At 27.4% G+C, this 14072-nt stretch overlaps 1 protein-coding gene across 1 annotated transcript in view; it reads right to left on the minus strand.

The window, feature by feature from the left end:
• LOC112688088 (protein unc-80 homolog) overlaps nt 1–11862 on the minus strand; it is a 41467-nt gene extending 29605 nt beyond the window's left edge. Inside the window, exons 1-11 of the mRNA XM_025561102.1 lie at nt 11768–11862; nt 9209–9257; nt 7784–7810; nt 5488–5508; nt 4004–4149; nt 1565–1730; nt 1271–1463; nt 1066–1178; nt 576–656; nt 439–507; nt 245–363 (exon numbers count right to left, since the gene is read on the minus strand). Of these exons, the coding sequence (XP_025416887.1) occupies nt 245–363; nt 439–507; nt 576–656; nt 1066–1178; nt 1271–1463; nt 1565–1730; nt 4004–4149; nt 5488–5508; nt 7784–7810; nt 9209–9257; nt 11768–11862 (1079 nt within the window). The remainder of the gene's footprint in view (nt 1–244; nt 364–438; nt 508–575; nt 657–1065; nt 1179–1270; nt 1464–1564; nt 1731–4003; nt 4150–5487; nt 5509–7783; nt 7811–9208; nt 9258–11767) is intronic.
• Nucleotides 11863–14072: the final 2210 nt, after the last annotated feature.

Consider the following 14072-nt stretch of genomic DNA (forward strand, 5'->3'; position numbering starts at 1 on the left):
TTAGGTTTTAATCAATATCAATATGAACAATATTTACCAACAAGAACATTTTGTAAATTTGTATCTATGACTTATGTCGAAAAAACAAAATACAGTTCATCTCTCCCTTTCCATAGGAAAAAGTTGAGCACACCACTGTTGTAGTATCAAAAGTCATTAAAAAATTATTTTCGACGATGCAAATTGTTAGAATATATCTTTGCTTTCATAATAAGAGAGATAGTATATTATTTTATTAATTTACCCTATTTTTATTTTATTTTGTAACTGTTTCATTTCAGGAGATGTTATTGCTGCCAAATCTTCATAAGTATAAATTGAATCCGATTTTCCAACTGGTAATTGAAATATACTTGGTTTTCCCTAAAAAAGTTTAAGTTATTCTAATGTATTGAATATACAAAATCATATAAATTATTTAATAAACTAAAAATGTACTTGGTAATTATTTTGTAAGTTTTCAGGATTATTTATGTATTCTTCATATGGAGGTATGTGAAAAATAACCTAAAATATATAGATATTTATGAAATCATATTAAAAATATGTTACATAATTGTAGTTTTCTAACTTACAACTTGTTCATCTTCTGTACTAGAACTTTCTTCGGGTATAGTTTCTGGAAAACATTTATCCTTTGGTGACGCTATCCATATCTATATTCAATAAAAATAATATATTTATGAATTATTTAACTTAACTGTATTTGGCCATTAATAAATCATTTATAACTAATAATTAAGACTACGACCAAAATTACAACAAAAATAGTTAACGTTGAATGTGACTGAAAATCGTAATTTAAAATATAAAATCTGAAGAAAAAAAAATTTAGTCATAAAAACCACGGTTAGATTAGATCAATTTTAAATTTAAATTATAAATCATGAAAATTCAACAAAAATAGTGAATACGAACCTATTTAAATATCTAATATAATTTAAATCCAAAAACTTAATATAACGAAGGTAATAATAATAAATATCATGTAGACTTATAACAAATAAAATAGTACACTATACACAAAGGAACAGTCGTATAGTATAATAAAAATATTGTACTTACCTCATCGTCAAACGATTTACTTTGGCTGTACGATTCATTGTGGTTTATACTATGAGGTGAACTAACTGATGCGGATATTGTACGTCCATTATATTCTTGACTTCTTAGTTTTTCTAGAATTAATTGTGATGTACAATATACATTTTACATTTTATACAGTAAATAATTAATGTTTCTTTAAATTCGGAAGATTTTCTAAAATTACCTTGTGAAAGTCGTTTCAGATTATACCATAAGGATTTAGGTTTTGGCTTACAGTGAGCTGAAAAACATGCAATACTAGGTGTACGATTGTCCCAAAATGCTTGCCACATTTTCATTCCGCTTTCTAACCCATTACTTATCAAATCGGATTCCTTGACTTGATTAATTAGAGGGGCAATTAAATAAACGAATAACTAAAACATATATTTATATTTATTAATAATTTATACAAATAATGATCAATTTTATAATGATAAAATGTATAAATAGTACCTATATATAGGTGTATATTTACCGTCATGGTGGGGATATTAAAAAGATAATAATGTGGTAATGTTTGAAACGTTCCTTTTTCATAATCAGAATCCGCACATTCATCAGGTGCATCTTGAATTATCCAATGTAGAATTAGTAATAATTTTGCTTCTATTGGTCCAATATATTGAATATTTGTTCCTTTTCTAAAATGGTAAGTAAATATTTAGAAATTTTGAATACGAAGTTTAACTACAGATGAAAAATATAACAGAATTATATCTAATTCAAATATTATATAATTAGTTTAAAGTACCAAAGTGAGAGCGAAAATATAAACTAAGTACACTAAAAATTGTATACTTGTGTATTTTGACTGAAAAAATATATAAATATGTACATTATTTACAAAAGACAAATAGTAATCCAATATAATTAATTCTATATAAGTTCGTATATTTTCAATTATCATACAATAAATTTAATTAGTAATGGATAGATAATAAACTTTTAAAAACAATTAAATTAAATAATTTCAAATATGAAATAAATATAATCACAGCTAAGAAAAGGAGAAGGCAAGGAAAAACAAGCGGTTTTCTAATACATTAGATTATATTACATATAGATAATATTTTAGTACCTATTAATATTTATAAAATTTACGCAATTCATCATTATACACCAATCATTTTTCTTATAAATTCAAAATATGAGTATATATAACTCAGGTATATGGTAATAATATATATTGTCATCAAACATAAAGTACAGATATGTAACTAAATTTAATTAAAATTTAAAAAAACAAAATTTTAATTGTTTTGTGATTACTACTTTTGATTTTTATAAATGACGATGATTTTATAAATCGAAATGGGATGTACATATTTGCTCAATTAATAATACTCCGGGTGAGAACTTATATTTAAGAAGATTATTTTTGTTGTACTAACGATATATCTACTTTCGACAACGTCGCCTATGGATTAGCATTGAGCGAGATGTCGTCGAAATCCGATTATATAATATAATTCCGTTTTCAGCTGTCATTTGTCTACTTGATGAAAATATACAAAATTTATATATCATCAAACGATAATCTGATGTATTTTTTTTTTCTAAATAACACTACAGTTTTTTCATCAGCCCCTCAATAACAGTGGTGGCTCGTGCTATGGGGCCACGGGCATGTACCCCACTTACAAAATTGATAGAAAGAAGAATTTAAAATTGAATAGCTATTGGTACTTCTTCTAACCATTATAATATAGTTGGTAATTGGTATATTATTTGAAAATATTATTGAAAATATTATCGAAAAAAAAAAAGTTATCCAATATGTACATACTGATACTATATATACGGTCATTAAGCGGCGAGCACAAATTCGTTGTGCCCCGATAGCCCGATAAACAGTGATAGATTTCCCCCACTTTTTTACAAGAATTATCACGGTGTTACCGGGCACAATCGTATTGAGCCCGAATTTTATTTTTATAACGATTTACGAGATTTTGTCAGTTATGTCGTCTTCATATCGTTATCGTCGACCGTTTCCCATGGCACCACGGTTTAAGATATATCTACCTATATATACAGTGGCGTAAATTGGGTCCAATTTCTGGTGATGCAGAGACATATTCTCAACTTATAATTTCCAACATTCCAATTTTCCAACTTCCTAAGTAAAATCCTTCCCATTAAACTGTATATTTTCCCATATATTTCTTTAAATAATAAATACATTTTGAATTATTTTAACGGTAAAACCTTTATTATTATAATATTAATAAAAAAAAAACAAACAGCAAATTTTTTTTTAGTATGCTGGTTTCCTTGGCTCTTAAAAATATTATTATAGGTATAAAAATTTCAATAATATTCTGGTGGTGCAAAAACATACCTTAATTCCACATTTTAAATGTGGTGGTGAAAGTGCCACATTTTCACCACCCAGTTTACGCCACTGTATATATATATATCTTAAATCATGCGTGGCGCAGAACAAACACCAATTATTTTATTATAGATTATAGGAACATGATAATTAATACTGATTAGCAAGGTTAGTAGACAGATGAATAGATTTGAAATTAAAAAATATTACTGATTAACTGTATAATTAAATTTGTTATTTATTTTTAAACCATAATTTTCTTATTTTTAAATTTTTTATTATTTTTTGTTCAACATACACCATAAGCGTATATTAAAAGGTTTTGAAACACAAACAATTTTATTATATTTAAAAAATCAACAGGAATTGTTGGTAAATTCAAAGTACCCTATTTTCAATGAAACCCACAAACCACCATCAGTATAGTTATTTTAAACTATAAATATAATCTTGTTTAAATATTTTAATGTCTTAAATATTTTTATATTTTTATCTTTAAACCAACTTGATAAGTATTTTTTTTAATATCATCGTAGAATAATATTTATGAATTAATTTAAAAATAAAACGAAAATATACCTGTTTTGAAGAATAGCTGCAGTAGAATGGATAATGTGTGGAAGTGAAGCTTGAATAAGATTCCATCTTGGAAATGTTTTGATTTCGTCTTTAACATTTTGGGGTAAGTCGATTTGAGAGTCTAGAACTAATAATCGTTCAAAAGTCTGCGAGTTAAAAAAAAATTATTATTATTAGATAAAATTCAACATTAATTGAAACATTTTGAATTATAAAACAATTGTTAGTAAATAGGTAAAATTAGTTATGTGTTAAAACCATTAAAACCGGGTGGTGTAGAGTATGCACATACTCTATCTGTGGCTTCAAGTTTATTTTAGTGAATAACGCAAAATATCTTCATCCAACTATTGGGGACTTATACACATCACAGCAAAATTAATAGACCTTTAGTAAAAATGCAGATTGATATATATATATAAGTAGAAAACAAATAGATACTATAGATAGGCACTCGGTAGATTTGGAATATATAAGTTATTCCGTGTAACATATCATATAAAAATAGAAGAGCATTCTGGGTATACATTGTAGTTATTGTGGACATAATAATACTTTTATCCACGCTGATATTATTTTCCACAAAAGCAAATATCCAATTATTATTTGTTAGGACACATATAATTAAGACCTTCCAGCTTCCGCAGTCCTCTAAATAAGCGACTTTTTTGAAACAAGAGTCGAGTAACTGAAACTAGTAGTATAAATGACAAGTGTTGAAGTGTGCAGACTGAATATTTCAATAAAATAAGGTCTAATAAAATGAAAATGACCGAATTCTTTTTGAGTGTGTTTTTTTTTTTTTAAGGTAAAAAATGAATGTATAAAATGAGGATACACCACTTGCTAACCATGTATGCGCACGCCTATAGTTAACACTAATTAATTGAATTTATGAATAAATTATTTGTATTTTACGATAGTATCAGCTAAGTAAAGATAATTGAACTATGTTGATAATTTAAAATCTTAATTAAATAAAATGGCATACTAGGATTTGGAATATGAAGTACTGTTTGAAATTCAAAATTTGGGAAACTACTACCATATTTGAGTATACCATAAAATAATATATTTTATCGAGAAAAATTGTAATTGAGAACTTATTTTATTATAACTAATTAAATTATATTATAAAATATAAACCTCAAATTAAATTAATAATTATATAAATAATATATATATATATATATATATATAATATATGTATAATATTATAAATAGTTTTAATAGACAAAAAATATTACTACCTATCTTAGTATAATATTAAATTTTGCTAACACAATTGTTAAATGAATTGTAGCAAACCGATTTTCTAAAAATTTAAATAAATAAATAAATAACAAACACTTCTTTAATAATTATTGTATGTTATTAATATATTTCTACATCAATTGTATTATTACTTAATAATTAAATTAGATAACGGAGCACCATAATGGTATACTTAATCCTCAGCATTAATATTGGACTAGTATTCTTACCTTGCATGCCTCCTTCATTTCCTGAAATAAACATAGAACAATAAATTACTGTTCTGAGAAATTTATTCTGATAGTTAAATATTTATAATTCAAGTAATTTATAAATTTTAAAAATTCTACTAAAACAATTTTTTATAAATTGTCCAAATTTTAACAATGCATATTTAATTTATGTAATTTTACTAGAATATGCAACAAAATATTTTACACAAAAATGTGTACATTTTATGTTTAAAAATCAATCCGAAATATTTTAAACATGTAAGTTAATTTTAGTTTTCAAAAATGCTTCGTCTTAATTTTGTTTTGAAAAACTTTTAACTTCTTACATTGTACCGGTATAGAACGTTCACAATAATATACATTTTCTTTTTGGGAATGTTAACTTATACAATTATATACATACTAATTTAATTATTTTAAACAACTAAATTTAGAATTCAATAAAAAAATATTTTATTTCATCTTCTAATTTAGTTTAAAATGGCAGTAGAATATAGATATTGAATACTTAATTTATCATTGCATACCTATGTAAATTGTACACTTTGTACACTGTATATAACACCAAATCTCGGAACTTTAGTCATTTGCATATTTGTTTTGAAAGTGCATATTGAAATTCTGGTTCGATAGAAATTCAATTCATAATATGCAAATTTAAAATATAAACATTTTTGTTGTATAATTTTGCATATTTCGTTTTTTTTTTGTAGGAATTCGCATATTTTAAGTTTTAAGAACTTTTATATACATATTGCTTAGGTTTAACGAACAACTTTTTTTTTTACAAATTTATAGTTAAACAAAAGATATTAAACATACATATGAAAACCAAAATTTTACATTTTATTTCGTTTACTAAAATAAATTAATTCATCAATGGCTGTTTTAATATTGTTCCTAATACACGTAACAATGATATTATAATCTCTATTGTAAAATTGTAAAAGTGATCACTGTTCGACCTAAATTAATTTTTATTTAAATTTACCAATGCAATATTATTATACCATATTATAAAGTGATCATTATCAGTATTTATACATTTATACTCAAGAAGATTAAAGTTTGATGAAGACTGTATAGCTTACACAACAATACACAGGTGTATAGTGTTTATTTTTTCTTTAATTTTTTTTTAATTTTTTTTCCCGTGTACCTAATTTATGTAAATTATATTTTATTAAAAAAAATTGCATATTATAACATATTTTCTAAATTTTTATTTCATATTGTACCACATTTTATGATGTATTTTAACGCATGTATATGCGCATATTTGAGTACTTTTTAGCGCATTAAGTTCTGAGCTTTGTATAAAACGTAGGTATAGTAAATATTAATAATATTCTGTAATATAATTTATAAATTAAATTTAAATACTAGAGATTCATTTTAATAATCAAAATTTTATTTGGTTTTATAACATATAATGTGAATTGATACATACAATCAATCTAAAAATTAAAATTAAAAAAAATCATAGATTCAATTAGCTTCAACTTAAAAAATACACAGTAAAATAAATATTTCATCACTAATAACCAGAGCTCTTAAGTTCATGTATTTGCCTGATTTTTTTGCTATATCGGAAAACATGCTAAATGCGATACAAATCCTTTTCATATAAATTGTAATACAAATTTAATGTTTAATAGAGCATGTTTTTGGAATAATTGGCATACAATTGATTTTTTAGCTATTAGCGCATATTATTTTATGTAAATTCAGCAAAATCATTTTTTTGTGGAAATTAAAAAAAATCAGATCAATAAATGTTTGCATTCATTCTTATTTATTTATCAGTATTTTTATTGTTGTATGACATGGGTTTTATAAGTTGAAAGCAGTACTACGGAAACAATCATATTGTGCACCACTATCTCGCACCTGTTGATGTGTGCATTACAATTTATCAATTTATTTTCGTCTCAACACGTGTTCATTAATTATAATTTTAATAAAATGTAATCAAAAAAAAATATATATATAACTTTTAAAAATATGAATGTATAATTCTTAATATTTTAGAAAATTCTTATACATTTTTTTTTCGTGCATAGTTTAATTTTCAACGCTTACAAATGTATATTTTAAATTTTTAATTCGTATTTGAATGCATATTTTATCAAATGATAGTGCATTATTGCATGCATATTTATACGGTTTTTAGTCCATGAACTTCAGAGCCCCGCTTATAACTAATACACATACAGTACATAATATGTAAATACATAGTCATAAATATTATTTATTTTTTCATAGTTATTAAAATAAAGAATGAAAAACTTACATGATGACCAGCAGTGTGTTGGCAAAACTTTGTAGTAGGTAAGCATGAAAATATACATTTTTAGTTAGAAAAATGTTTCCGTAACAAATATTATTCCAAATAAAATAATTAACTATGTACAGATAAATGCTGAACAAAAATTTAATAAAATTTCTAAGAATTGGCACAGTATACTCTATAAATAAAGAATTGTGTAAAGTTTTTATTTACTCACAATTAAAAATGCACAACCTTTGAAATTAATTTTAAGAACAATTTTCCTTTTTTTATATCCTATTCAGTTATAAAATTATTATAATGGCATGTATACAGAGCTGAAAGATATCTGGAATAGTTCAATTTATTTCTGTACCAACTTCAAAAACTTATAAGAATTAACGGATTTCATTTTTTGTCAATTGAATCATTCTAAATAAATACCTATTATTTATAATTTATGATAAATTATTCAGCATTATATAACTAAAAAAAAAAAAAGAATCAAAATAAGTAAAATGTAATATTTAACATTTTTATAAATAAATGTCCGATGAAATGTCTATATACATTTGACTCGATTACGTACTCGTAAGTTTATTTAATAATTAAATAATACAGTAGTAATATATTTTATATACAATTATTTAATCATCATTTTTTTTAAAAAAGGTTTGTAGATTGAGTACTAAATATTTTGGTGTACTTTGAAAAAAATTGGCATGATATGATAACTTTATTAATAAAATTGTGCAAAATTTTATTCGTTACAAAATATACTGTACCAACTACAAATAAAATATTCAATCGGCTCATTTTTTTATATTTATTATAAGTATTCGATTTTCAGATAGGTTTCTCTTTTAATTCCCTACACAAAAAAAATTGTATTATTTTATTATCTTCATATTGAAAATTTGAAAATTCGCAATGTTAAATATATGTAAATAATTTATTGATCAGTGAAATATCAGTTCTTGAGTGTTTTATATCTTAATTTTGTTAATCTTTGCAGCCATTCAATAGCCTAAGAGTAAACACTAAAAATCGCTAAAATTATATATTTATCATTTATTACGCGAACAATAATTGTTAATTATTAAGACTCGATGTAGTTTTAATGATTGAAAATTAAGTTTGTTGTTATTATTTTGTATGTTTGTTTGGCATCGTAACCATAAATATATTCATAATATTTTTGAATCCTATTGCATAATTATTTTTAGGATGGTACTCTGCTAAGGCAATGCCATTTTAGATTATGAATAAAGTAAGAAAAAAAATGACACTTCGTAAATATAATTAAATTTATTATCACGTTTTTTATTCAAAATAGTAAAAATCTATATATACTTACGATGATTTTTTTAGTATGAGAATACAATTAGAGAAGAATAACTTAAAAATATTTATATGAATAATATATAATATGAATTAAATGATTCTTACCAAGCATGAATTTTCATGTAGTTTACCAACTTTAGGTCGAATAAATGCACTAGAAAATAAATAATATGTGATTTTAATGAATAACAATTTATGATTTCTTAATGCAATTATTACATTTAAATTTATTAACTATTTAAATACTACAGTTTTATGAAAAACGTGTAAATAATGACATAATACTTATTTTATTTAAAATTTGAGAATATATATGAAATTTTTTCAATGAAAAACTTCGTGAAAAAAAATAAATTTTATTACTGTTTTTCGTACCTTCTGCGATGTTTCAAATTAAACATTCGTCCAAATTTGTATTCAAGTATATAATTTAAATATTTAAGTATATTTTTATAAAACAATATAACACACAATTTTAAATTCATAATAATTTATGCCTATTTGTACAATGAAACTTCTATTAAAAGACACTTCTGAAAAATCAACACATGTTTCTCGGCGTGAATACAGAATACCTTTTTATTATAGATACAGTAAACTCTTAACTATGGACAAAGTCACAGCAAATCGATGTCAATTATATTATTTGCCTGTCGTCCCTTCTTTAATATTTAATGTACATATTATCAAAAACGTAGTCGACACAAAATTGGAAAATTTAGGTTAGTATTCTCGTATTCCATCCATTATACTTTTAATAATACTTAATACTAAACCATATTTTTAACTAAAAATTTTATAATTTTCACTTAATAAAGACGACTACCCATAACTAACTTCGTGTAAGATGTTTCATGGGAAATAAAAAGTCCCACTGATTTAGCTAATGGAGTTAATAGTAGAAATTATAACATATAAATTCCATCGATATGGTATTATTTTATTTTTTTTAAAAAAAAAAAAATGAGAATGTAAAATTATCGATTACAACTTTTTTTTAAGCTTTCTTACTTGATTTTTGTACTATTATATTTTAATTTATTATCTAATTATCTAATAATTGTATTATGATACGAACGTATAAGAGCAACTTCTATACACTGTAAAAATGGTATCAATAAACACCGCAGAATCTTACTTTACTATAAATAATTTTAAATTTTGAAAACAAATATTTTTTTAGTCTAGCGAAGAAAAGTGGCGGTACGACAATAAAAAGTACTCAGTAGTTTTAAAAATAATTGACTCGAAAAATAATCTAAAAATTAAATTTCATTAAAGAAAACATAAACACGACGTGTTTAAAGAAAATATACGAAAACACCAATTACGTTTTTGTTTACCGGTGAAATTTAGATATTTATCTGGTAAAAAAAGATCCATTGAAATTTACATTTTTTTCAGAATTAATATGAAAAAAGTTTCATAAAGGTCTAAATCGGTGGAATTTATATGTACCCGGTTTGACAGTATTTAGTTTACCAAAGAGTTCAACTAAAATTACATAGTTGAAAAAAGCAAGTGACACTTAGTCATAGTGTAATGCGGATGTAATAAATAATTATAATACTGTAATGAAAAAAGTTTATAATTTTTGTTTACAATTAAAGTCGTAATAAAATGTATTTTAGTAAAGTTAAGTATGAAAAAAAATTATTTATTCTGGTTTTTTTATGCTACTTCGGCGGGGTTCCCATTACATTTATTTGCATATATATATATACTCATAATATGTATAGTGACACAATAAGATTCTATAAAAATAATGACTAATTTTAATATTGATGCATTGTATTTAAAAATCTTATTACCTTCAGGTATAAGTAGTTTTTATACATAGGTAAATTAAATTTATCACCATATTTTATAACAGTCGCTTAAAAAATAATTGTTAATGGATCAGCAAAACGAAAAAAATGCAAATGATACACATCAGCTACGCATAGATCAAAACACTAGCATGTATAATAGTTGAAAATCATGTGTCATAGGAATTATAGTTAATCACATTAGTAATAATCCATGCGCGTCATATCCATAGGCACGATATTACCCCAATGTTATGTACATAAATATATAGTTATACACTTATGTACGGTCGGGTCCAATTTAAAGTTGAGATTCGATTCGTGTAAGCCTTCTAGCCTTAGTTGTCATATCTAATTCGCGCTGATACGATAATAAAAACACGCGATACACTTTCGTGTGAAACGTACACGCGTCTGCCGTTTCACATGAGGATGCAAAAATCGCTCAAGTCTCTTCTCGGCGGTTTATATTCACCAGATCTACGGGGATTCCCTTGAACGTAAAAAAACGATAATAACCTATACAACGTATACGTTCCTCGGGTTAAATCTCTCTCTCTCTCTCTCTCTCTCTCTCTTTCTTTCACACACATTCTATCTCTTCCTCCTCCTCTGTTTCTCCCTAAGTGAGAAGCTTTCGAGTGGAAGTAAATCAAAGGTTCTGAATATCAGTACTCGCCGTAACCACTCGAGTACCCTATACCAACCGCCACTTGTACCTCGCGTTTACGGATACTTCGTACTCGAGTACACGTATTCAATTTTGCCGGTTACCGAGTGTTGAAACGAAAAGAAATCTTCCTCCGGCCCTGAACCTCAGTTCTTGGGCGAGAGCTTACTCGAATTCCCGACTCACCTGGTCAGACCCCAAAAAAAATTTTGAAGGTTGACGGGCACGGGCAGATCGTTGGCGGCCGTCAGGTCGTTCCAGTTCAACGGGTTGCTGTCCATGGCCAAGTCCGACGTCCTCGGGCGGTACGAAGCGAGGCGGCTCTTCGGCCGCGGTGGTTCCGGATCCGACCGGCGATCGTCACGCCACTCGCACCGGCCGTCGACGCAGTGCCGTGGCGCGCCGCGCCGCGAATTCAAAGTGCACCGACCGACGTCGGCGGCCCGTCAGTCACGTGGACCGCGCGCGCCCGAGAGACGTGGTGCACGTACGTCCTCCTCGCACACGGCGTCGTCCATTCGTCCGGAGAACGGTGGCGGACGACGCGAGCGGAAGCGATGACGACGACGGCGGCGGCGCGACGATCGATACGTAGTACGGACGTGCACGTGACGACGCCGTTGTGAACGGGCTGCGCGACGACGAGTCCCGCCGCCACACTAGGTGACCACGATTCGCGCACGCGCCGCGCCCCGGTCGTCACCAACCCTACCGCCCCGCGGTGGATATACACTGTGATTATCGCGTCGCGTGAGCTCACGTCCCGTTCGGCCGGCTCACGTCCGGTCGCATTACGCCCGCACGAATGCTAATGCGATCACATTAATAACATCGTCAAACTATCGTGTCGCATCAATCGGTGTGTGACTTTCGTTCAGGAGGGCCAGGGGACTCGGACTTCGAACTGATTTTTACCAGTGCAATTATTTACCCGTCATTATCAACGATATGATATTTAAATATAATACAGTAGTACGTTTGAGAATACCGACTAATATTCCTATTATTGTACACGTCGTACAGTGCTATATTATTGTTTTGTAATAAATTCAATCTAAAAACTATGTAATATTTTAAACCGAGTAATTAAATAATTGTTGAAATCGTTGTACAAGTATAGTACATACATGTAAAATAAATAAAACTACGCGATGTCTCATTTGTTCCGCTAATATTTCTTCAACAATTAATAACAGCTCAATTTTCGCCAAATAAAAATTTCAAATCGGCATGAAATGTGATATCACGTAAAATCAAATATGTGTAAAACTATAGAAAAATAATAAAAGTAATATCACCTGGTTAGGGGAAGGTTCACAGGGGTGTATTGGTATGTATACACGGGTATACCCTTCAGTAGATGTTCGTTTTTCGGCGTACATCTAATGTAAAAATATTATTTTACGGGTATACTTCTCTAAAATAACTCGAAAACCAAAATTGAATACTAGTTCATTGAAAATAAATGTTATAAACTATGAAGTTTGAACGAAATATTTATCTGTTGAGGATTACACTGAGAATTGCTGTGTTTAATGTATTTCAAGTTCAATTTAATAAATAAAATTTTGAATAATAGATATTATTAAATATAATATGGAGTATGGATATTCAGCCCGTGGTTTTTAAATATGCATAATGCTAATCATGCAATTTATTACGCGTGGCAAATGTATATCTTGTAGTGTTGTATTATATTGTCGTATTAGAAGATATAAACATATTAGGGATTAATTAAATTTATTCAAACGAAATGAGAACATTTTTTTGAGGTTAATATCTGTATTTTTTTAATGCGTATACCCTTAAATATATTTACCAATATAACACTGGGTTGATTAGTTTCTTACATACTAAAACAGTAAGCGTTAGTAGGTTTCACATATTAACCGTGCGACGACGTGACGTGAGTTAGCGGAATAAGATGGGAGACGATAGAACAAATTTACCTTTTTTTCTAATAGTCGATGAGTAATCTACGGCAAAAAAAAGTTCAACATTATACGATCTGCAAAAAAAAACTGATAATATTCATTGTACGAACTGCGGAAATTACCATTATATCCTTATGTAAATAAAATAACGGGCCGTTTTTTATGTTTCCATTTACAAATTATGTAGCATATTGCTAGTATGTAAAATATATCGTATTAATTAACAACAGTTGTACTCGATATAATTAAACGATAAATGTATTCACAGTTATATATATATTGTTAACGTATGGTTTATAAATGCATCGTATACAAACAATAGGTATATAAAATAAATTTCCTCAGTTCGTATAATTTATCTTGTCGGTTTTATCGCAGATTGTATGTATTAGAAAAAATGTTTATACGCCGCAGTTGATGTACAGTCAATATGATGCAAGTTTATGTGACGTGATAGTAATGTGTCTCCATCTTGACTCTGTGCACCATGTTCACCCACCGACCATCAGGTCCACGCTAAAACTGTTTCTCACTCGTTTTCTCGTTCACTCTCTCTC

This window comes from Sipha flava, unplaced genomic scaffold (assembly GCF_003268045.1).
Source record: "Sipha flava isolate LNK unplaced genomic scaffold, YSA_version1 375_pilon_pilon, whole genome shotgun sequence".
NCBI lineage: Eukaryota > Metazoa > Arthropoda > Insecta > Hemiptera > Aphididae > Sipha > Sipha flava.